Source organism: Mchenga conophoros, linkage group LG1, assembly GCF_057382185.1.
Source record: "Mchenga conophoros isolate Kocher_MC1m ecotype Shallow Benthic linkage group LG1, M_conophoros_male_GT1.1, whole genome shotgun sequence".
NCBI lineage: Eukaryota > Metazoa > Chordata > Actinopteri > Cichliformes > Cichlidae > Mchenga > Mchenga conophoros.
The window spans coordinates 2,956,521-2,980,987 of NC_140526.1; the positions used below are offsets into that span (position 1 = coordinate 2,956,521).

The 24,467-nt window shown below is 44.9% G+C and overlaps 2 protein-coding genes across 6 annotated transcripts; one reads left to right on the forward strand and one right to left on the reverse strand.

Moving 5' to 3' along the window:
* Positions 1-140: 140 nt before the first annotated feature.
* katnb1 (katanin p80 (WD repeat containing) subunit B 1) lies at positions 141-17,427 on the reverse strand. Of its 3 annotated transcripts, XM_085280200.1 has the most exons (22): positions 17,284-17,317; positions 15,959-16,054; positions 15,777-15,860; positions 12,252-12,385; positions 12,029-12,159; positions 9,783-9,900; positions 9,105-9,205; positions 8,983-9,024; positions 8,199-8,282; positions 7,356-7,471; positions 6,214-6,285; positions 5,993-6,143; positions 5,715-5,908; positions 5,138-5,286; positions 4,659-4,709; positions 4,392-4,456; positions 3,761-3,979; positions 3,530-3,679; positions 3,272-3,348; positions 1,994-2,068; positions 1,450-1,566; positions 141-667 (listed from the first exon to the last, which is right to left on the reverse strand). In XM_085280200.1, exons 4-22 carry the CDS (start codon positions 12,298-12,300, stop codon positions 526-528), a joined length of 2,103 nt encoding a protein of 700 aa, XP_085136326.1. In that variant the 5' UTR covers positions 12,301-12,385; positions 15,777-15,860; positions 15,959-16,054; positions 17,284-17,317; the 3' UTR covers positions 141-525. The 3 variants fall into 3 exon arrangements, with proteins under 3 accessions (XP_085136326.1, XP_085136243.1, XP_085136410.1); XM_085280117.1 differs by lacking the exons at positions 15,777-15,860; positions 15,959-16,054 and having other exon boundaries at positions 17,284-17,427; XM_085280284.1 differs by lacking the exons at positions 15,777-15,860; positions 15,959-16,054; positions 17,284-17,317 and adding an exon at positions 16,895-16,913.
* Positions 17,127-23,945, forward strand: LOC146582713 (conserved oligomeric Golgi complex subunit 8-like). 3 transcript variants are annotated; one of them, XM_085280403.1, is made up of 6 exons: positions 17,127-17,325; positions 19,898-20,340; positions 20,795-21,002; positions 21,539-22,363; positions 22,450-22,618; positions 23,153-23,945. In XM_085280403.1, the coding sequence occupies exons 2-6, from the start codon at positions 20,012-20,014 to the stop codon at positions 23,410-23,412; spliced, it is 1,791 nt and encodes a 596-aa protein (XP_085136529.1). In that variant the 5' UTR covers positions 17,127-17,325; positions 19,898-20,011; the 3' UTR covers positions 23,413-23,945. The 3 variants fall into 3 exon arrangements, with proteins under 3 accessions (XP_085136529.1, XP_085136610.1, XP_085136685.1); XM_085280484.1 differs by lacking the exon at positions 19,898-20,340; XM_085280559.1 differs by lacking the exon at positions 17,127-17,325 and having other exon boundaries at positions 19,858-20,340.
* Positions 23,946-24,467: the final 522 nt, after the last annotated feature.

Sequence of the window (24,467 nt, forward strand, 5' to 3'; positions counted from 1 at the left end):
CTGTGAGCAGATCACCCGACATGACTTTCACACGCTTGGCTCTAAACTGATGTAGAAATGCATGTTGCATTTGAGGTCTGCAGGAAATCTGAGAGACAGCTTCTGGTGCATTCATGAGTCACTCTGAAGAGTACAGTAACTAACTTCATTTTGTCTTTATTTAAATAAACAGAGCTGTACATGAACACAGTGGAGAAAGTGAACAGTAGAAAAGTGAAAAGTCCGAGCCTTTCATGAATCGCTCGTGTGGTGCAAACCTGTGAGCACTTTTTAAACATCCAAACCTCTGAAGGCACATTCCCGTCAGCGCCTCCATACGAGACCGAGACTCCTCCCCGATTCGAGTACCGACCCGCTCGTTTAGCAGCGGCGGTTTAATTTCTCGACTTCCTCTGAGTGTCACTTAACGTCTTCAACATTAAAACATTTCTTCTTCTGTGACGGAGGCCTCAGGAGAGAGTCGTGACAAAAGAAGGACACACAAAGTGCGGGGTCTTGGGAGTCAGCTGATCCACGGCGCCGCCCTCAGGGCGAGTCGTCGAGCGGCGACATGAGCAGCTGCAGCTCTTTGAAGGTGCTGCCGTGACGACCGACCTGCGTCGCCTTGTTCTTCACGATGTTGCTCAGGTTCTTCAGCTGCTCGCAGCACACTCGGCACTTCTGGTGTCTGGAAGCACAAAAACATCAGAGGCTCAAACGCAGAGGACAAAGACGTTGGCGAGTCTGTCCGATTAAAATGGTTTTCCTTCAGTGATTGAACAAACCGCCACTGATGATGTGTTGCTATGAATTATGGGACATCTTTGCTCCAGTGTCTCATCTGATTTACATCATCTCTGCACAAACCTTTATAAGAGAAACTGACTGTCGCTGGTTACAGTTCAATTCATTTTATTATGAAGGTTCCTGTCGTCTGAGTACTACACCAAAGGTGGTTTAATGTTTCCTTTTTTACCTCCCTTGGAGGAGGAGACACTGAAGCATCCTTCATTCACAACAAATGCAGTGAGGCGCAGAATGAGTGCTGCCCCACCGCACTAACATGCTGCTCTCTCTGAAGCTCATCTCAGGAATAACGTCCGTTAACCTCAGCAGCCTGTGTTGCTGCTGGCGAGGACGCAGGCCCTCGCCAACAGCACAAAGGTGACACCTGCTGGACAAACAAACCTACTACAGTCACTAAAATACAGCTGTGGCTCCTGCAGATGCAGAGTGCAAAGAGGAGACCTGGAAGGGAAAAGCAGCCGGCTGAGGAGCGATTACAGCAGGAATCAAGTCTCTGGGTTCGAACACGTGTCAGACATCTTTAAAAACGTCCCACACAGAACGAGAGGTGGAGTCAGCCGAGGTTTGGGGCATTTCCTCCTCAGAGTAATCTGAGTAATCAGCAGATTGATTGACGGTGCTGCTAAATCAGTCAAGCAGCTGTTGGACAGATGTGAGACTCACCGCTCCTCTCGTGTGATGTCGACCCCGACGGACGGCGTGGCCTTTAGAGTGTCCGAGATCAGCGTCCAGAAGTGCTTCATGACGAGTTTCAGAGACGTGCAGCCGGTCTGTATGTAGCTGAGGAAACGCACAGAGAAGGAAGCTGATTGGATGATGGAATTACACGACATACCGACACACTGACGGCATCGGGGCAGGTTCAGGTTCAGGACGGGAGGAAGCGGAGATCTGCTCCACCTCCTGACAATCAAAGTACTCCGGGTGACCTCAGGTTACCAAACAGGAAGTGATCTTTCTTTTTACGTAAAATCCGAATTAGAGTTTTAAATTCACTTTGAGAAGACGAAATCATCTCTGATGCAACCCGAGCTGCCTCCCGGCAGTTCGTCTGAAGCATCATCAGAACTCATTTCTCTCATTGTAATGGTGACACTTGATGAAAACGCCCACAAAGATGCTGACGTTGTTTTAAAACGTACCCTCTGCCGCTGAACGCTCGCGCGCCATCTCTGGACAACAGAAACTTTACCTCTGAGCCGCTCACCTCTCGTACTTGCTCTGCAGCAGTTTGTCGAGCTGAGGAAGGACGACCATGCACACGTCCAGCTTCCACAGAGATCTGGAACAGCAGCGCAACATCTGGTTTTATACGTTCATAAAGGTCAGCAACCCGCAAACAACTGCAGGTCAAACTCTTCAAAATGAAACTTAGAAGACAGATGCAATCAAATAAACAATAAAAACTTTTCAGTGATTGGAAACAGAACAGACTGAAAATAATAATAATAATAAAGCTGCGTAGAACGATTCGTCTGTCATCAATCGTCAGCTTCTGTCACTGTTTTTAGATTTTTTGGGTTAAACTAACAAAGAAAGGTTTTGTTTTTGAACTCCAGTGTAAATAAAGGTTTGTACTTGTATAAAATCAGAATTGTGTGTGTGTGTGTGTGTGTGTGTGTGTGTGTGTGTGTGTGTGTGTGTGTGTGTCTCCACGCGTGTGTGTGACATCTTTGTCAGGACAGGAAATTGGCATGCTACTATAATTGTGGGGACAAAATGGCCTATTGTTGCAGAATAAGCAGATTTCTTTGTGTCTTTAATTAAACAAGCGGCGCACAACTTTAGGCTCTAAAGCATAGGTGTCAAACTCTGGCCCGTGGGCCAAATTTGGCCCACAGACTAATTACATTTGGCCCGCGAAGCCATACCAAATTACTATCAGAGCTGGCCTACTGGTATTATACAGCTAATATATATATTGTTTAGTATTAAGCTTTGCTTGTTCCATATTCAGTTTTTCAGCAAAACTTGTTTGAGTCCATAAGAAAAGATTCATTCTTATATCTGGAGGAAGATTTTTTTTTTTCAATAAATATTAACGTTAGCCCGCGACCTTGTTCCAGTTTTGAATTTTGGCCCACTGTGTATCTGAGTTTGACACCCCTGCTCTACAGTAATTAGTCATTTAACTTGACTGGATAGATGTGTGAAACTCTCCTCCCTGAGGAGCAGCCAAGCCAAGGTGTGACTTAGGGTTCTCACAAAGATGTAGAAACGGGTTTGTGTGTGTGAGTGTGTACCTGTTTAGACAGCTTTGTAGGACCGAAACTTGAAATGTTACTATACTTGTGGGGACCAACAGTCACCTGTGAGGACAAAGTGCCTGTCCCCACGAGCTTGAATGCATTATTGAGGCTCAAATCCTCAGGGTTACGAGTAGGCGTTCATTTTTCATGGTTTGGGTAAGCGGCTCTCTAAAGCATGATGTCAATGAGATGTCCTCACTAAGATATGAAAACGAGTGTGTGTGTGTGAGACTCACGGCTGGGGGTTGATGATGTTCAGGATGTCCACGACTATGGACGGATCACTCATGGAGACGGCGGTGTCAAGAGCGATCTGCACACAAACAAAGAGCAGTTTGAAAATATTTTGATTGACACAAACGAACTGAAAACAAAACAATAAAAGAAGGAGCTGCATGAATGAGCTGCCCGGCTGTATCCGGGCAGAAGACCGCCAAACGGTCATGACCTTCTCACACACGTGCGAGCTGCTGGTACCGGTGTGTCAGCCTCACCTTGATGCCGTCTCGGGTCCACACCCCTCGGACCGTCTGCAGGTTCTTCAGTCGGCTGCTCAGCATCACACACATGGTCTCGTGACCCTTCTTCATCTGGGTCAGGGCCTCCTCGTCACTCAGGGCTCCAGATCTGTGGTTGGGTGAAGACTGACCGACCACACACGTTCAGCTTTATTCTCATCATCAAAGCTGTCGCGAGAATCTAAAAACACTGACGCGTGCACTCACGGGCAGGAAGTCGGCCACGTTCAGCCCGATGGGCTCGTTCCGGGCGCTCGAGATGATTTTGAGCTGCGGTTTGGATTTGGCCGCGGTGACGGGGGGCTGGGTGGGAGCGGGGTGGCTGGAGGACACTGTGCCCGCAGCTGGAGGGGACGGACGCTTCACAGCGGAAATGACCGTAGGCTCCACCCTCACCACGGGAGTGGAGGCAGCCAGCGGAGGACCCTTTAAAACAACAGACACGAGCAGTCACAGCCTTTATTCTCTGATCTCAGCTGTTTTTATGGGCATTTGATTTTTGGAAAAACTGTTAATAATGACAGAAACAAGAAATTATTACAAAATAATTTCTCACACATCATTTTAGTTGTTAATTTAGACTCATAAAACCTCTCATATAACCGCACTCAGACCAAAGTCACACAGCTGTTAAAGGTTTTAGATGGTTTTGAATTAAACTGATTTTCTGAAGACAAAGAAAAATCTTTAACTAAAGAAAGAGAAAACCGAGCGGCTGGAGGACTACTTTGTTGTAAACAGCAGGTATTTGAGCTCTGATAGGTTCGTTGCATTTATAGTCCGCTGTCCTAAGGCGTCCATGTTTCCACACAGACACACGGCTGCTGCGTTCACTGACCTGCTGTTTATCAGGAAAATTAGACTTGATGTCCTTCAGCTGCCGGCTGATCGCCAAAATGGACTCTGAGCAGAAGAAGAAATCATCAGGAAACGACCCAGTAACCACAAAACAGGAGCTGAAACACCTCTGTCGTGTGTTTTTGTGTCGTGTGTTTTTCACTGTCGAACACGTGATTTATTGTTCGTGTTTCATCTATAAACTGAAACGTCGGAGGCGCGTCGTCTCCTGATGTCTCACAGAAACGTGAAGCTGTGCTGGACTCACCGTCCTCTGGAGGAGCGGGAAAAGGCTCCGACATCTTAGGAGGAGTGCGAGCTGGAAGAGAGGAGAACGAGGAGCTCAGACTGCAAAATAAATGTGACGACATGAAAACAAAAGAAGAAATGACGAGAGTGTCTTTGTCCTCATTAGGATGAATATTTTAAAAAGGCACAAAGAACCAATCAGATCCTCCCATCCTGTTTGGCTCTTACAGCGAGTAATGTTTACTCCTCTCACTTTTCAAATATGGCCTGCTTCTCAAAATCAGCCAGAGCAGAACTGATGGCGATGCTGCAGGTGGATCAACAGGTGAGGAAATAGAAGCTTTCGGGGAAACTAAACACAGATTTTGTTGGTGCAGTGTTGATTAAAGATGAACTCAGCGTCCTTTTCAATAGCAATATTTCACAGATCTCGTTGTATGTACGTATAACTGTATTCGTTATTCAACATCTGAGCTGCGATGCTCCGGGTCCACCTACAGATGGCGCTCTTTGGCTGGAAGATGGCCTTGTAGTCCTCGGCGTTGTGGATCTCAGCAGACGACAGCTTCTCGTCCGCCTCGTCCTCGCTAGGGCTCCGCCTCTCCCCTTCGGGGCTCCGCCTGTCAGACTCTGAACGGTGCTTCAACCTGATGACATCACAAACATTTGTTTGTTTGTTTTTAGAAGAAAAACTGCAAATTTTTTACTTTATTTACTTTTATTAAAGAATCTGGAAGCGAAACTTTTCCACTGAAGTCAAATAAGATTTTATATATATATATATATATATATATATATTATATATATATATATATATATATATATATATATATATATATATATATATATATATATATATATATTTATTATTATATATATATATATATATATATATATTTATTATATATATATATTTATTATATATATATATATATTATATATTTATTATATATATATGACATGTGATCTGAGTGTTTGATGAATGAAACCAGTGGCTCAAGTATAAAACTTTAAATCCAGGAGTCAGTACTTGCAGTATCTGGAGTATTTTCTCCTGTCTCTCAGTGTGCCGTACCTCTGCGATCTGCAGGTGGTCGTGGGTCTCTCGTAGTTCTTTCGCAGTGCCGCTCCTTTGGGGTCCTTCTTCGGCTCTGTGAGCGGCTGGTCGTCCTGGATGATCCCCTGGATCACGGCGCCACCGCTCTTCTTTACCCTCTTCAGATCGACCACGTAGGACGACACACTCGACAGGTGATGAGACACGCCGATCTGACATGTGGAGAAGGTGGAAGATTAAGATTACCTAAAACTTCTGCACAGTACTGTTACTGAGCGGTGGGCGGAGCTACACACCAGCTGCTGGTTGCAGATGGCGAGGTCAGACACCTTTCCCCAGCTCACCGGCACCGCGTCAAAGCAGCGGTCCGGTTCCCAGCCGAAGACCCGCAGCGAGTCCGTGGCGCCGCTGTACAGGCAGGAGCCATCTGGGCTAAAACATATACACCTGAAACCACAGGGACAGGGGTCAGAGGTCACATTCCAGTTACACCCTGCTGCAACGGGGAAAAACTCACCTGACCGGAGTCGTGTCGCCCTCCAACGAGCCGATCATCGTAAACTTCTCCAGATCCCACAGCTTGATGGTCCTGCAAGCACATGCAGAGTTCATACAGCTGCAGCTCATTAGAGACACCTGTAGGTGTTTTATAGTGTCAGGTGAAGACGCTACAACACGGCTGAGGAACAGGAAGAGACCTCCAACAGATCCACGGTCAGCAGTGACAAGTCAGTAAATGAGGAGAAAGAGAAAAGAGGAACGAAACACGAACAAAAGAGGGAGTGGAGGGCAAAGTGCACCTCTCAGTGCATCATGGGAAGTCCCCAGGAACCTGAGGGATGGTTAGGGTCGCCTAACCCAGCTCTAACTACAAGCTAAGCTAAAGACATTTTTATAATTAATTGAAGAAAGTATGTGTTTGAGTCACTTCTTATTCTCATAAATGAGAGTAAGATTTATTCCATCAATAAACTGTTTGAGATAAAAATGACCCTGCTCCCTGTTCTGTCACTAAAACAGGCCAAAACCTACAAAATGTCTCATTTCTTTGAAGTGACACATTCAAAGCTTTAACGGCTCCATCACGATCACATGACAATCGGAAAATCAGGCCACAAACTACAGCTTTGCTTGCTGGTGTAACTTATAAACTGTCTCTAACACCAGGTCGATGTCCTCAAATTAAACATAATAATCAATTTAAGTGATTCATGTTGGAATACTTATTTATACTTCATATGCAAAAATAAAGAAATGATTAAATACTGAGTGCATTTGCTGGTTGTGTTGGAGAAAGGATGAGTTATTATTTCCATTTTATTATATTTATATTTCCTGTTTACTTTTAGTTATAAATGTATGATTTAGTGGCACATGCAGAGGACATGTAGAAGACACAGGACATGTATGTGAAAAAAAGTAAAAGAATTTCAGACTAAAAGAAATGTTACATTTAAAAAAATGCCACAAACAATCAAACTCAGCACCAAAATAAAATCTTGGCGGCACAGAGAGAGGACAACCTCGCGCAGCCTCTGAGCTTCATGAAACAGAAAAACTAAACGAGCCACAAAGTGTCACAAACACTGATTCCACTCATGAGTCGCTCCTTCAGCTCCGAGCTGCTGCGTCTCGGGCGCTCGGCCTGCGGCGACGTACCTGTCGGAGCTTCCGGAGGCCAGCAGGTACTCGTTGGGGTGGAACTGGACGATGTTGACGGCGGCGGTGTGAGATTTGAATTCCGTGATGGTTTTCCCCTGAGCCAGGTCCCACAGCTGATGGAGACAAGAGGACAGGGCTGAGGTCATCGAACAGGAAGAGAGCAGAGCTCACCTCCTTCAGCCAATCAGAATGAGCGATTTTATTACAGGATGCTGCCGGTTTGATGCTTTCACAGCATTTACAGAATAAACACATCATGTTCACACTTTTAAATTCCCAAGATGCTCTCAAACACCCGAACATCCGACCGCTGCAAATGAAATGAAACTTAATTCTAAACATCGATGAAATGTTAGCCTAACGAGTCGTTACACATCACCAGCTTATTACTTTATTTAAATAAATGTAACTGAACCTGGGTCAAGAAGTGTCCTGAAAACTATTTTAATAGAAAAGATGGATCTTAAAAATCCTAAAACACTGAAGTGATTCAACAGACGGACCTTTTAAAACCATTTTAAAATGTAGAAGAATCTAAAAATGTTGCGATTCAATCGCTCGTTTTATTTTATGGGAACACGTGACTACCAAACATGAACCAGGACCAGCTGGAACATTTTAACGTCTTCCAGCCTTTCTGCACAGTTTCCTGCTGCTGATGTTCTGCTTCACAGTTTACATTCACAGCATCGTGTAACTCCTGCAGGTTATAGTTACTCTGAAGGTTTCTCAGCATCTACTGTTACAGAGTCAGAGTTACCACAACATGTAAGTACCGGGAAAAACAATCCTTAAAATATATTTTTTACATTAAAGGTGAGACGTCAGATCAGGTCGTACCTTGACGGTGCAGTCGTCGCTCGCTGAAGCTAACCACTTCCCATCAGGACTGAAGGCCAAACTCCTCACAGCCTGAGTGTGACCCTGCAACACCAACACTGGTCAGATTTTTGCTATCGAGACTCATGTGAAGCTTTTATTTTGAAGGAAAGTAGAAGCTCTGAGCCTGGTTCTGGAGTTTTTCCTTCCCACTGTCGCCAAAGTGCTCATAGGAGGTCATATGATTGTTGGTTTTTCTCTGTATGTAGATCTTAAAGTATAAAGCGCATTGAGGTGACTGATGTTGTGATTTGGCGCTGCATAAACAAAATTAAATTGAAGTCTCTCAGTTCTTTTAAATGCAATAATCCGTTTACTGTAAGACTCCATAAAAGCTCCGACTGACACAGTTTAATCCGAATCATTCTGAGCGTCCTCGGCTTTGGCGCACAGTGACCACGTGTCTGTGTGTGTTTGTTTTGTATGTGATGGTACAACTGTGGAAAACAAGCATCAGAATGTAGAGCGGGGCTTAAACATCTGAAAAACATCAAAAATCTGTCAGAAACCTGAAAACAATCAGGATTTAGCTTTTCACACGGTGCTGTTTCCAGGTCAGATGAGGTCAACTCATTTGCATAAAAGATCAGATTCCACTGAAGCAAATGTCCACATCACACTTTGTTAGGTCACCACAGGTGTGTTTACCAAATCCACCTGCAGCCACTGTCCACCTGTTAGAAACGTGCACCTGGATTCGAGCAGGATATTAGGAGCCGGCCTGTCATCCTGAGCACATACTTACCTTATATCTGAACACGTATCCTTTCCTCCGCAAGTCCCACAGCTGACAGCAGAAAAGAAGAGACATTTCATTAGAGCGGATTAAGACTTCAAGGATGTTCTCACACAGGAAAGCACGCCTACCTTAATGTTTGTGTCCATGGAGCTGGAGGCCAGGAAGTCTCCAAAGGGATGGAAGCCCAGGCTGGTGATGTTGGCTTTGTGTCCCATCAGAGTCCTTAAAACTGAGCACAGGAAGCAGCAGGGTCACCTCTTTGCATCTCTTTCTAACTAAGACCCAGCTTAGGTGCATTAAAACGCCTCCGCATGATGGGACGGACGATTATTCTGACTGCGGGGTACAACGTCCTCCGTTACAGCCTGAGACTGAACACTGAGGAAGCTGTATCAATTTTCAAAATAAGAGTAGATGGAAAAATACTACTAATAATAACATATACTCAATCAGACTGATGTACTATATTACAGAGGCTGACATCATGTGGTATGACGGATGTCCTGTGTCCTCGAGGCAGCAGAGGTGGAAGAGCTCATAGCTCAAACTTTGCACTCAGAAATTTAGAAAAAACTCACCACACTAATAAAAAAAAAGCAAGTTGATTTTAACATGTTTCAGCTCTTTGTGTGTCATATTTCTAATCGACTGGTTCGCTCACTTCACTTCTCTTTGTCAGTGTGAACCTTACGCTGTCCACCGCTGATCTAAAGCACCTGTGCAGATAAATTACGCACACAGACAGTTTAGAGGCGGTGAAGCTTTGACTAAAAAGCCTCGTAGCCACAGAACAGACAGAGTCTTACTCTTGGCAGCCTCCAGGTCCCAGACTCGTATTGAACCTGACTGCGACCCGGCGGCGACCTGCTCCTCCGACACGTTGAAATGGATAGACTCCACTGGGTTCTTGTGACCAGTCAGACTCTGAGAGGAAACAGTCAGAACAGACATCATCACCTAAAACTGCACCTCGCTCCTTTCTCAAAAACTCAAAACACAGACTGTATATCAAAATGTTAGTGTTAGTGAAGCTGCTGAGGGACACCACGTCACCTGTCAATCACAAAATAAGCCCACCTTCATCTCCTGCTTTATCGTCCCCTGAACACTAATGGAAACCATCATTTCCAAAATGAGCTTCATCTTTTATTCAATAAGACCTGAAAACAGCGACTGAGACCATAAAGCCGTCAGGAAACTGTTTACTGAGCTCAGAGATCAGGTGAGGAGGCGGCTCGTTTTCTCACAGACTTCTATTCACAGTCAGAGGAGTCGCCCCCTGCTGGACATCCATGAAAATCGCAGGTTTAAGCTTCACTTTTCAGAATTCAAATCTACACCCATCCTTTATACAGGGAGTGCAGAATTTCAATGATTTATTTTTACCAGTGAAACCAATATAACATCTCCACATTCACAAATATACATTTCTGACATTCAAAAACAAAACAAAAACAAATCAGCGACCAATATAGCCACCTTTCTTTGCAAGGACACTCAAAAGCCTGCCATCCATGGATTCTGTCAGTGTTTTGATCTGTTCACCATCAACATTGCGTGCAGCAGCAACCACAGCCTCCCAGACACTGTTCAGAGAGGTGTACTGTTTTCCCTCCTTGTAAATCTCACATTTGATGATGGACCACAGGTTCTCAATGGGGTTCAGATCAGGTGAACAAGGAGGCCATGTCATTAGTTTTTCTTCTTTTATACCCTTTCTTGCCAGCCACGCTGTGGAGTACTTGGACGCGTGTGATGGAGCATTGTCCTGCATGAAAATCATGTTTTTCTTGAAGGATGCAGACTTCTTCCTGTACCACTGCTTGAAGAAGGTGTCTTCCAGAAACTGGCAGTAGGACTGGGAGTTGAGCTTGACTCCATCCTCAACCCGAAAAGGCCCCACAAGCTCATCTTTGATGATACCAGCCCAAACCAGTACTCCACCTCCACCTTGCTGGCGTCTGAGTCGGACTGGAGCTCTCGGCCCTTTACCAATCCAGCCACGGGCCCATCCATCTGGCCCATCAAGACTCACTCTCATTTCATCAGTCCATAAAACCTTAGAAAAACCAGTCTTGAGATATTTCTTGGCCCAGTCTTGACGTTTCAGCTTGTGTGTCTTGTTCAGTGGTGGTCGTCTTTCAGCCTTTCTTACCTTGGACATGTCTCTGAGTATTGCACACCTTGTGCTTTTGGGCACTCCAGTGATGTTGCAGCTCTGAAATATGGCCAAACTGGTGGCAAGTGGCATCTTGGCAGCTGCACGCTTGACTTTTCTCAGTTCATGGGCAGTTATTTTGCGCCTTGGTTTTTCCACACGCTTCTTGCGACCCTGTTGACTATTTTGAATGAAACGCTTGATTGTTCGATGATCACGCTTCAGAAGCTTTGCAGTTTTGTGACTGCTGCATCCCTCTGCAAGATATCTCACTATTTTTGACTTTTCTGAGCCTGTCAAGTCCTTCTTTTGACCCATTTTGCCAAAGGAAAGGACTTTGCCTAATAATTATGCACACCTGATATAGGGTGTTGATGTCATCAGACCACACCCCTTCTCATTACAGAGATGCACATCACCTAATATGCTTAATTGGTAGTAGGCTTTCGAGCCTATACAGCTTGGAGTAAGACAACATGCATGAAGAGGATGATGTGGACAAAATACTCATTTGCCTAATAATTCTGCACTCCCTGTATACAGTCTGCGCTCTGCCATGATGTGGTGCACTACACACAACGTAAGAGGTCAGGCAGGTTAGTTTAGTTGGAGGAAGATGGCGAGCAGTGGAGGGGAAACATGAGTCTGTTTAATTCCCATGGAGCGAACTCTGTTTTCATCATTTAACAATCAGAAATGAATCAATAATAAAGATAAAAGCGTGAGGTGGTGACAGGAGAGAGGCAGGTGTGGGCATCATGACCTGCAGACTGCAGAAGAGCAGTAGGTAAAGGATGGGTTCCTTTGAATCTGCTCATGTTTCAGGCCTAAAAAACCTCGACGGAAACCTTAAAAATTAGAAACCCATCGCATTTTGCATTGCGGGGGACTCACCATGATGCAGTTGGCCTTGCTGACGGCCCAGATGTTGACCCTGCAGTCCTCTCCTCCTGTGGCCAGCAGGCGGCCCGAGCTTTTCCCCAGAGCCAGACAGGAAATGGAGCTGGATTGAGCCTCGAACTCCTCTGTACGGCAACAAAGGAGGAACAAATTCAGGTCGGGCTGGGCTGCTGGACAGGAAGGGTGTGATGATCGTTTGAGTAACTTTAATACTCACGAAGGCGCCATGCGATCTTGGTTGTGCTGGAGGCAGCCATACTGGTCATACTGGGAGACTGGCTGCTGTGTTTGACGACCCCGGCTGAGGTTAATTCATGAGACGGACATCAGCTCCTGGTTTAAAATGGAGCACTGTAACAAAAAATAATTTCCCCCAGGGATCAATAAAGTATTCTGATTCTGATTCTGATTTAGTGTTTGCACTGAGCGTCAAACACCTGCAGGAACACAACACAGTGATAAATAAGTGATAGAAGAGATAAGACATATAAAACCGTCTCAGTCTCGCCTCTCTGACGCTGAGCTCTCATTTCTACTCCCAGTGAAGATACCATCGTCTTCAGCTCGGCCTCCAAACCACACAGGTGTCACTACCACCCTGTAAACCCTCCCTTTCATGCTGGCTGCCGTCCTTCTGTCACAAATCACCCCTGAAACTCCACCAAGCCTGCACACTTCTTCATGTCTCTTGTGTGCTGTCCCTTGTTTTGGATGGTTGACCCCAAGTATTTAAACTCATCTATTATTGGAAAACACTGTATACAAGCCAGAAGCCAGATGATATAAGTTAGTTAAACTGCAGGAATGTCTTAAAGATATAAAAACCTTGATGACCGTTAATTTCCTACAAATATAGTATCTAAGCAGATTCTTACTCTGGATGGCATTACCTTGGCCTCCAGTAACGCTGTGAGGAACCTTGGAGTCATTTTTGACCAGGACATGTCCTTCAACGCACATATTAAACAAATATGTAAGACTGCTTTCTTCCATTTGTGCAACATCTCTAAAATTAGAAATATCCTGTCTCAGAGTGACGCTGAAAAACTAGTTCATGCATTTATTACTTCCAGGCTGGACGACTGTAATTCATTATTATCAGGATGTCCTAAAAACTCCCTGAAAAGCCTTCAGCTAATCCAAAATGCTGCAGCAAGAGTCCTGACAGGGACTAGAAAGAGAGAGCAGATTTCTCCTGCTATAGTCTCAGGCTGCTGAAGGATTCCCATGATGCACTGAGTGTTTTCTTTTCCTCCCCTCACTCCCATACCGGCCCCTCCCCGAGCGTGGTTCTTCTCGAGGTTACTTCCTGTGACAATAAGTTTTTCCTCACCACTGTCACCAAGTGCTTGTTCATTTTACCTTTATTTATACAAATAGTCCTGAGACTCAATGCCTCATTTACAAGAGAGACCTGTTTCAAACAGGCATAATAAAATAACACCAATAAAATATTGAATATTTTACCAAGTGTCTACACAGTCAAACTAAAAACAAGATTCCCAGTGATGATTTCACAAAACCATTTATGCGTCTTTTAAAGTCTACGAGCAAAATCAGCTGAGAGCCTGAAATCCTTCTGTCATGTAATCCATGAGGACGGGACAGAAAAGGAGAATACCTTCTCTCTGAGGTCTGAACAGTGAGTGCAAAGAAGTCCTGAGACCGCAGATTGTGACTAAACTATTTGTCAGATTACAGGTAATCTGACAAATAGGAGACGAGTAAACCAGAAATGAATTTAGAGACAAAATGCTATCAATGAACCATCCTGCATGAGGCTAATGAGGACTAATCAACCAGTGAATATAAAGTACAGTGGTGTGCTAAAGGTTTTGAGCCGGTGATAAATCTTAATGCCGTGATAAACAAAGTCCAACGATCCATTTCTAAGAAAAACAAAACTCCAGCTTCAGCCTAGCTTCAACAGGAACTCGATGTTTGTAAGACTCCACAGCTTCATTGTTAATACATGTACCTTGAGAAGATACAAGAGAGGGAAGTTAGGATTAGGGTTAACCGAACCCTCTGAGAAGAACACAACCGTGGTTTTTTTTATAGATGCATTTCAAAGACAGCCTTAGCAGAAACAGCTGTGACTGTGTACGATCAAAAGCTAACTGCAAATGTTCGAAAACCATGTCGATACCAGGGTACCAGATTATTACCACAATTAATCATCTGCGTAAAAATAGGCAGTTGCACTTAGATTTTGTCCCACAGCACTGACATAAATAGTAAATAACGCAGGTCCCAAGACAGAAACCTGTGGCACTCCATCAGTCACATTTAAAAAACTGGAAGAGAGACCATTAAACTGCACACACTGCTTATGGTGAGAAAGGTGCTTAGCTTGGTCTGGACGGCCCTTTTCCAATAACCTCTGACATAAAACCCCACGATCAACAGTGCCGGAGGCTTTCGATCAATAAAAAGAGGGGTGCAGTATTTCTTTGCTTCCAGGGCCTCGTAGATATCATTGAGAACTTTAAATTTTAAACCTTTAAGTTACAGTACTGGAGAGATAAAATATCATTTTCATTCTGATAGCTCTAAGGTTGATTATTCCTCAGCCATTAAAGAATCTCAGCTAAAATACAGAGTTTGCAGATTGGTTCATATTATTACCATCCAAGAATCATCACCTTTCAGGAGGGCAGTACAAAGGCACACTGGGATCTCTGCTGAAGTGTTCAGTTGTATGGAAAGATTAAAAATATAAGACGCTGGCTCATCTATGATGCTTGCAAGCAGACGCAAGAAAAACGGAGACAGACTGTCTGGACCGGTGACTTTTTAATGTTAATGCTCTTCAAAGCTGTCAGAGAGAGAATTTATAGTCTGCCAACGCGTCCCAGGGACTTTGAGACTGTCAGTGGTTAAGATCAGAAAGTGATCACATTTGGATTTCCTAATAGAAGCAGCGAAGCTATTACGCAGCTGCCAAACCTTAGCCATTGGCATCAGTGTCGGACTTTCTTGAAGCTGCTCAGGGCTGCTTCCTGTCCCGCCCTTTCACTCTGACCTGGCTAAAAGCAGCATGTTTGTCCACAAGGCAGATAAAACTCTCAGAGTAATATTTACAAGCTAAGTTAACACCGTCCATCAATGTAAAACTGACCCAATGTAAATTCATGAAGTCGTGACAAAAGGCTTGCTCATGTAAAAGCTTTAAATTTCTGTTTGTGATGATGCTCAGAGCATGAAACTGTTCCTCGCAGCACCAACCACGCAGCGATCAGTCAAGTCGCTGGTAAAAACTGCTGTGGAGAAATGATGTGGCACATTAATCAAAGATGATTTATCTGGGGAATAAGGTGTGTGGGGCTTTAGTCATTTGTGTTAGATTAAAAACAGTGTGCCTTAAAATAATCAGACACAGGAGAAAACCGATCCCAATTAAAATCACCTACCAGAATGATTTCATTATAATAGCTGAGCCAAAGAGGAGAACGTGCCAGGGTCAAAGTCAACAGCAGTTAAAGACCTAGCTTTATAAAAAAACTGTCACACTTCTGCCTTTCTGAGGCTGCTTGAGCGATAAATTTTAAATCCATAAATTCCCACATCTCACGTCTCAGAAACAATTATTCATTTGGCACTACCTCCGGTGCTTGCATGTTAACCTTTCCACTCGTCTCTCTCATTGTGTGAATGAGAGTGAGACGAGTGGCACGTTATCCTCTTCGGTTCAGCTATTTTCCTCCTACTGACTTTCATTCCTCTTGTGTTCAGAGCATACCTCGACCTGCTCCCACTGCAGCTCACGGTGTCATCTGCAAACATCACGATCCACAGAGACTCCTGCCTGGCCTCGTCTATCAGCCTGTCCCCATCACCACAGCAAACAAGAAGGGGCTCAGAGGAGATCCCTGATGTAATCCCACCCCCATCTTGAACCCATCTGTCATTCCTACCACACACCTCACCACTGTCTCTCTCCGTCCTCATACATGTCCTGCACCACCCTCACATCCTTCTCTGCTACTCCCGACTTCCTCATGCAGTACCACAGTTCATCTCGTGATCCATAAAGACACGGTGCAGATACATCATCAACAACCTCAAAGCAACCGCACAATTCAAACTCCTTGAATTTTTTTCTTAAATAACATAATTCTTCACCTGCAAACACAAGATTTCACAAATGAACAAACAGAATAAATCTTGTTTGGTGTTATCAGGTGATGTCGGTTGGTGTCTGATATTCATTTCCTGCTATAACAAAAGTCTCCCAAATATGGGATAAATAAGATATTTCTCATCCTCATCAGCACCTTCATCTACATCCAAACTGTTAGATAATATCTATTTTTCTAACACAAAAATAATACTTAAAATCTGCAAGAACCTTCATGTGTTACTGTCTGCAGACTGAAGCGAACATTTCTGTTTATGGAAACTGGCGCATTTTTCTCAGATCATAACGTGTATGAAAACACCGGTAAACTAACTGAGCAGTGCTGTTGTGGTCAGGAGTGTTTGCTCTGCTCTCCTGGAGCTTCAGCTAACTTCAGGTAATCTCATTAAGGTTCTTCATTAAGCTCATTAAACCACAGACGAGCTCATGTTCAGACTAACACAGCAGAGGAGGTCCGTCTGCTCCCCACTTTAACCCGTTAACTCTGACTCTGTGGCGGGTGTTCCAGATCAACTGGCGTTTAGATCAACTGGCGTTTAGATCAACTGGCGTTGGTCGAACAGATGTGTGGCAGTCTTGCGTTTCAGGAGCTCCTACCGACAAACCAGCAAAAAAACGCCAAATGTGTCATCTGTGACACTTGTGAGGTTGTCTCAAACACACTCCGTCAGTCTTGATGCTGTTGAACAACAAAATGTTTAAAAATGTGGCGAGTTTACCTGGTGATATCCTCATGCGCGACGCGATCAACTGGCGTTTAGATCAACTGGCGTTTAGATCGCGAAAACAGCAAACAAGTATGTTGTTCACAGGACACAAAGAGTAAACGATCGTTTACTCTTTGTGTCCTGTGAACAACATCGGCGTGGTGTTACTTGTTTGCTGTTTTCGCGATCTAAACGCCAGTTGATCTAAACGCCAGTTGATCTAAACGCCAGTTGATCTAAACGCCAGTTGATCTGGAACACCGGTGCTGACCTAACCACCCGCCGTACCGAGCTCCGGGCTAACGTTAGCCGAACACTGAGGCCGGGCATCGGCGTCAGGAGCAGCGGCTCCCCGGCGGAACTTGGACCGAGCAGACGCAGTCTGGCGTTGGGCAGCTTACCTCGGTCTGTCGGTCACCGACGGACGGCTTAAAGTTGATCCGGTGAGGCGGCGACAGCAACTTGTCGACGGTCCGTTTACTGCTCGGCTGCAGCTTAGCAACTGAATCACACACCTCACTTCCGGTGACGTCATTACCCTTTTCCCCCAAACAACTTTATTAACAAATACGCTTCGAAGTCATGACTGTAGAAAACGATCACTAGGTTGAACTTTTCAGTAGCGCCGTTAACTTAGCGGTATTTATCTTAAATTTCCATTTCTCCAGATTTGACATGTTTCTCTTTGTTTTTATTTTTGTTACGTTTGCCAAACTTTTCCCTTTTTCTCAAATCTTTTCTGGTAAATTTAGATTTTTTTCCTTATAATTTCTCCTAAATGCATCTTTTATTTTCTTGTGATTAAGTATTTTCCCCCTCACATATCTGTCCCTTTTCTAAATTTGGTTTTTAGTTTCTCATAAACCTGGTTACCCGCCCCCTCTAAATTTGCCTCTAATGATTTAAGCTGCACTGAAAGAAAAGCAGCTTTGTAAGAAAATGAAAGCTATCTAAAATGACATTGTGTATTTACAAAACTAAAATAAAACAAAATTAATTAGGAAATTAATTCATTAGTTCAGGGCTGGATTGGGACAAAAAATCGGTCCGGGCATTTTGACTAGTGACCGGCCCACCAGGTATTACAGGAAAAGCCATAAAGCCTTTGAATGAAAACAAACGCTGTTGTGACAGTGATGTACAGTCTTGTTGGTATATGTAGGATTTCTATACATTGTACATCAGATGAAAACTTTGGTTGTAAGATTCAGATAATTATTTATTAAAAGCGAGACATTTTAAATGAGAATAAGAAAGAAAAGTATTTCTTTGTGCCCCCCTCTCCCTGTTAATGCCCTACCTGCCCCCCTGGCAAAACTTTGCTAGACCCGCCCCTGCACAGTTACCAGCTGTCAGCTACATAAAAAAGGATCCTGGTGTTATTTGTCTCTCAGAAACAGTTGATAACTTCAACTCATTCATGTCACCTAAAAGGTAAACCTGTTTCTCCATCACCTGTTCAGCTCTGATGATCCAGTAAGGACATCTCCTGGTTTCATGTTTCCCTCTCACATAACCAAACCGACATCATGACCAGCAGTTTTAGAGCTGTGGCTCCAGCAAACATCAGCTGATACTAGAAATTAATATTAAATAAATTCTAACAACAGCTGATCCAGCTTAAACGTGCTGCTGTTGTTTAGCGCGACATCTGCTGGTTTCCTGTTTCTGGCGCAAAGTGGGCGATCAACAAACGAGAGAGAAAAGCCGATCAGTTGATCATTGATCAGTTTCATGATTGAATGAGCGAAGAAGAGGCAGCTAACAGCGTAAAGACGCAGAATAAATCCAGCTTTGTGTCTTTTTCATTATAGCTGAAGTCCGGGACAAACTGCGTCTCTTCTCAGCTCAACACGAAACGCGTAATATTTTCTCTGATGATTCCGTTTTTACAGGACGGTTGGCAACTCTACTAACTAACCTTATGAATAAAGTAAAGTTCACTATCAGTAACATCATAGCACCCACCCAGCTGTATAGGAACTCTGTCAGTACAAGTTATTGTAACTGACTGTAAAAAGTCAGCAACATGAAAATAAACTCCACCTAAACTTGGTTCATATCTGACCCAGATAGACTGCAGGTCATAACTTCTTACCTGAAGTTCAGTTCACCTGACACTCGGACCGGCGGCCGCCTCGGGGCTCTCCTCCTCCTCCTGCCTCCCCTTTCCCTCATCCACCTGCTGGCCTCAGTGGGAGCTCCGCCATAGCCACCACCAAACAACTTCTTACACATCTGCCAGCATCTGGCCAATCCACCACCTTTCATTGTTTATACTGTTACAAACAAACAAAAAACCATCGGCCCATAAAAACGAAAAATCACCAAATGCCCGGTATGCCCATGGCCAGTCTATGCATTAGTTGTAATAACGTAATTCGTTTAAATTAATTTAGGCTATTTTTAGCCTCACTAGGCTTTGGTGCAGAGGTTCACTGAGAGGTTAACGAGTGTGTGTAATTTTTCTATTACAGTATCATATATACTTACTGTACTGTAATGTACTTAGAATATTATTATCATATTATTATACAGGTAAATCAGTATCCTAGTAATTATTCATATTGGTGTTGGTGATATTTGCAAAAACATTTAAACAGTCATAAATTAATTGTTGCCCTGTAATCTGTGAAAAAAGTGTTAGACATCTCTCTCATGAATAATTCATTCACTTTCCACAAAAAAAAAAGAAATCCTATCTCAAGGCAGAAGCTGCCTTGATAATAGCTGAGTTATCAGTTTTTAGCAACAGAAATGTCTTTTTCCAGAGAGACGTGGCCAACAAATGTAACGTCACAGTTATAGAAACATGATTTAAGTGACCAAAAAGGACAAAATAGATATAATAACTCAATAAATCAGAGTCACAAATATATTCTATGTATTTCATATATACCTATTATAGTATACAGTCAAAACAAAACAAAAACAAAGAAACTTCGGAAATGACTTTTTGGCACAACACCGGCAGGTGGCAGTATTTCACCTTTAAGCTTTTTTGACACGCGTCAGAAGGAGAAGAAGAAGAACCGGGACGTGTTCGTCAGCACTGGATGTTCCGGTTGTTTACAACCAGGAAATCTGTCAGTTTGTGAACCGGGACTCCGTGAACCTGCAGCGGTAAACATGGCGGCGGTGGACGTGGAGGATGAGAGCATCCTGGCGTCCATCTTTAAGGACAGCTTCCCGGACAGCTGGAGGGACAACCCGGACTTCGCGGCCTACCTGTCGGAGCTCAGCTCCTTCGGGGTGGAGAAGCTGGGTCGGGAGCCGGAGAGGCTGGCGGAGGAGCGGGCTCAGATCCTGCAGCAGACCCGGGAGCTGGCCTTCTCCAACTACCAGACCTTCATCCGCACCGCCGACTGCACCGAGCACATCTACCGGGACTTCGGGCGGGTGGAGAGCAGCGTGTCCCGGCTGCTGGACAAGCTGCCCCGCTTCGGAGAGAATTGCAGGTCGGTGGCTCCCTGTGGAGGGGATGTCAGCAGGAGGAAACTGGGGTCTATAAAAGTGTCATCATTTACTGTTAGGTTAATAAAAACTTTAGATATTTTTTAAAAAGCACACAGGATGAACTGATCAAGGAGAGAGATGCAGATTATTATTATTGTAGCTCACTGTAGGATCACAAAGTGAATAACTTAGTTATTTTCTTAGGAATATGCCACAGAAGGTGAATTGACTGGGAATAAAACAGCAGCAGATTAATTTCCCTTGAGCTGGCTCGTCAGCCTCCTTTCAGAATAAAAAACAGGCAGCCAGACTTTAGCCACAACCAGAACAAAACTACAGACTGGGAACATTAATGAAAGATAATAAAAGGTTCTTAGAGCTATAAAGTGTTACACATAGTTGTGTTTTTGCTGTTGTGCTGTCTCTCTGAGCTTTGGGGGCTCATTTTGTTTTCAGGCACTTCATGAAAGAGGCGGAGGAGATCGGAGCAAGCCGCCGGATGAACAGCCTCACTCTGAACCGCCACACGGAGATCCTGGAGATTCTGGAGATTCCTCAGCTCATGGACACCTGCGTCCGCAACGGCTACTACGAAGAGGCTCTGGAGCTGGCGGCATACGTGAAGAGGCTGGAGAAGAAACACTCGTCGCTGCCCGTCATCCAGGTGAGTCCAGACCAGGCTGACCAAAAAGCGGGTGTGTTTGGGGTTTTTTTACTGCCTGAATTAAACTCTAAATGTTATTTAGGAAAATGAACTGTTAGGGCTAAATAAACGTTACTTTTCTTTGATTTTCTGTCGTGTGATGTTGGAGAAAAAATGTTCAAATAAACAATTACACGTGTGAAGAGAATTAAAGAGCTCAGGCTCCAGACCGCTCTGAATACTCAGTTTTCTTTTGTTACGTGCACAGCTAACAAGCTCTGGGTGTTGCCCCTCAGCAGGCTTCCAGGTGTTGGCCAGCTGGAATAAAGCAGGCTTTCAGAGAAGGTGAAAAAGCTAAAATGTGACTGCGGGAGGTTGTTGATGGGGCTCAGGTTCAGGTACAGGCTGGAAATCGCTAGTTTAAACTCTAAATTGACAAAAACTGGAGAAAAACAGTTGAGAAACTTTCTCTTTGCTGAGATATAAAACAGAAAAGGTCACTGTGGAGAACATCTAATGTTTCGGCTCCTCTAACCTTTGACCTTCTCCATCTTTAGGGTATCGTGCGTGAAGTGCGTCAGTCGGCTCAGCTGATGCTCAACCAGCTGTTGCAGCAGCTCCGCAGCAACTCCCAGCTTCCCGTGTGCCTCCGCGTCATCGGTTACCTGCGGCGTATGGACGTGTTCACGGAGGCGGAGCTGCGGGTGAAGTTCCTGCAGGCTCGCAGCACTTGGCTGCACTCCATCCTCGCCGCCATCCCTGAAAACGATGCTTACTTTCACATCACCAAGACCATCGAGGCCTGCAGGGTGCACATGTTTGACATCATCACCCAGTACAGAGCCATCTTCTCTGACGAGGACCCGCTAGTGCCCCCCGCCGGTGGGCTCATGGCTGTGAACGAGGGCGCCATCTTCCACGGCTGGGTGGTGCACAAGGTGGCAGAGTTCCTGGAGACCTTAGAGAGGGACCTGCAGCGGGGTGTGGGCAGCCGCCTGGACTCCCTGCTGGGTCAGTGCATGTACTTCGGTTTGTCCTTCAGCAGGGTGGGGGCGGACTTCCGCGGGCAGCTGGCGCCCATGTTCCAGCGGGTGGCGGTGGACACGTTCCGCGGAGCCGTGAAGGAGGCGGTGGAAAAGTTCCAGGAGGACATGAACCTGTACACCCTCATCGCCCTGCCCTCAGTGCTGGCAGGGACCATCCCCGTCGTAGCCCCCGCCCCGCAGCCCGGCACCCTGCAGCCCCCAATGTCCCTGCTGGACTTCCAGCCGCTCGCCTGCTTTCTCAACAACATCCTGACCACCTTCAACGACCTCCGCCTCTGCTGCCCCATCGGAGTGGTGGAGAATGTCACCAAATGCCTGGAGGAAGCCCTGAAGATGGTGAGCAGCTGGATCTTTGGTGTAATCTGGGTTAAAGTCAGACTGATGCTGGATTAACAGCTGCTGACGGTGTCGTTTTTTGTCAGGTGACCCGTCAGATTCTGGTGTTTCACCGGGCGGAGGAGACGGCCTTCAGCAGCCGGGAGAAGGAGCTGTTTATTCAGTTCTGCTGTGCGTACGCTGAAGACCTGCTGCCCTTCCTGAACCGCTGCCTGCAGGTCCTGTTTCCACCGGCTCAGCTCGCTCTCATCCTGGGTGAGGACTCGCAGCAACGTCTGAGTTTGTTTCTTCGTTTAAAACGGACGCGGTGATGCTGAAGACGTTTAACGACGGGCCTGGAAGTGAAGCCGTTATTCCAATAATGCGGTCTCAGTTTAAACTGTTGTCCTTGCGTTGTTGTTCTTGTTGGTCACCTTCGGTCTCGGGCTGGAAACCGCATGAACGTACATGGTAGACTGTACATAAAAGATGGGCGTAGCCACTGGGACATTTGTGAAACCATGGTCTGAATTTGGAGTAATGACCGCTTCAGCCTGTAGGGGGCACTAATAAAACCACAAAATCACCACACAAGCTTTTTTTGTGTAGTAAAGTTAAACTTTTGGTCCAATCAGTCAATGAGAAGAAAACTTCACAAAATTAGTTTAAAAGAGAAAAAAATCTTTAACCTCTTTTTCTTTTTTTGCCCTGGACTCTCTTCTCAAAGTTATTCTTTGTAATGGCTAAAATAGCTTAAGAAGTGCTGAGCAGCAGAGTTTGGTCTGAATCAAATCTGTTGTCTCTCCGCAGGTGTTCCTCCCACCCAGCTGCACAAGTACGGCCATCTGGGCTCCATCGACCTCGCCACAGTCCTCGAGCCTCTGGACTTCCTGCTTCCTCAGAAGGAGCCGCCGGTGCCAGAGGTCGACATTACGGCAGAATTGAGCAGCCTGACGTTTGACATGGAGCCCAAAGAACCGGCGCCGACCCCATCCGATGTCAGAGACTCCAAACCCGGAGCTGAACTGACAAAGACAGAGTTTAAAGAGCCGAAGCAGGACGAGGAGTGAAGGCGAGGAAACGCTGGCTCTAAACTGTATCCTGTGACGGACATCTGTCAAAACTGAAGCATTAAAATATTTTTATATATGTGAGAAAAAGGCTTTAATGGTGACATTTCTTCTCTTATTTAAAGGTTTACTCACTAACGTAGAAGGAAAATAAGCAAATAGTTTAGTTTGCTTCTTTTTCCATCGATGATGGAGTCCACCTGATTTTAACTCTGCTCCCGGAGATCTTCAGCTCGTTCTCGTCCTTTAAGAAGGAAAAACTGAATGTTTGTGTTTTCCTGGTAACGTGTCAGAAATGTGAGAAAACCAAAAGTTTGGTTTATTATAGGAAAGTCCTGAAGGGCAGAAACTGACTCTGCATTTTCATCCAGCGTCGGCCTCATCTTTGAGCTTTTTCTGCTGAGGCAGCTGGGAGTTGTAGTCCGTCAGCTGTGTCTGATTTACATGGTGGGTTTGTTAAACTGTCTGGACACTTAAATCTTTCACTTTGATTCAAAGATTCATTGGAAATCAATAAAGATCAATTATATTGACGAGTCAGTCTCATGTTTAAAGGAGCGTACTGCAGTTTCTGCACAGTCACGGTCAGTCTGAGCTGATCTCCACCTGTCTGGAATATCTGAAGATAAACTCAAGGATCTCCACCTTCACAGATCTACAGGTGAGCACCTCGTGGACGCTACTTCCACCAACTAACAGCCTTACTACACCTGCCTGTTAGGTCTTATTTTCCTGTTTAAAAATATAAACCTTCCAGTGATCATGTTCTCCCTCTGCGTCGTGTTTGAATCGTTGGTTTTTGTGTAATTTTACTGTCAGACGGCGACGGGACAATTCAATGATGTAATGCTGTGTTACCATAGAAACACAGCATTTCTGGCACAACTTCAGTGACTCACAAGGTGCAACGAGAAGATAAAGGCGTAAAAGGTCCAGCACTATGCGGCACACAGTGGTGTTACCGTTTAACCACACGCCAAAGCATGAAATTGTAATCAATAATAAAGTTTATTTATGTCGAACATGTGGCCCTCGGCCCCAGAGGCAGCCCACTG

Bases quoted from the DNA above. Each gene is read 5' to 3' on its own strand.
- katnb1 (XM_085280117.1), bottom strand. From the start codon at position 12,300: ATGACCAGTATGGCTGCCTCCAGCACAACCAAGATCGCATGGCGCCTT. The intron at 7,472-8,198 runs GTACGACCTGAT...TGTCTCCATCAG, and splicing joins GCGACGACTGCACCGTCAAG to CTGTGGGACCTGGCTCAGGG. The intron at 2,069-3,271 runs GTGAGTCTCACA...CTGCTGTTCCAG, and splicing joins AACATCATCAACCCCCAGCC to ATCTCTGTGGAAGCTGGACG.
- LOC146582713 (XM_085280403.1), top strand. From the start codon at position 20,012: ATGGCGGCGGTGGACGTGGAGGATGAGAGCATCCTGGCGTCCATCTTT. The intron at 21,003-21,538 runs GTGAGTCCAGAC...CTCCATCTTTAG, and splicing joins CGTCGCTGCCCGTCATCCAG to GGTATCGTGCGTGAAGTGCG. The intron at 22,619-23,152 runs GTGAGGACTCGC...GTCTCTCCGCAG, and splicing joins TCAGCTCGCTCTCATCCTGG to GTGTTCCTCCCACCCAGCTG.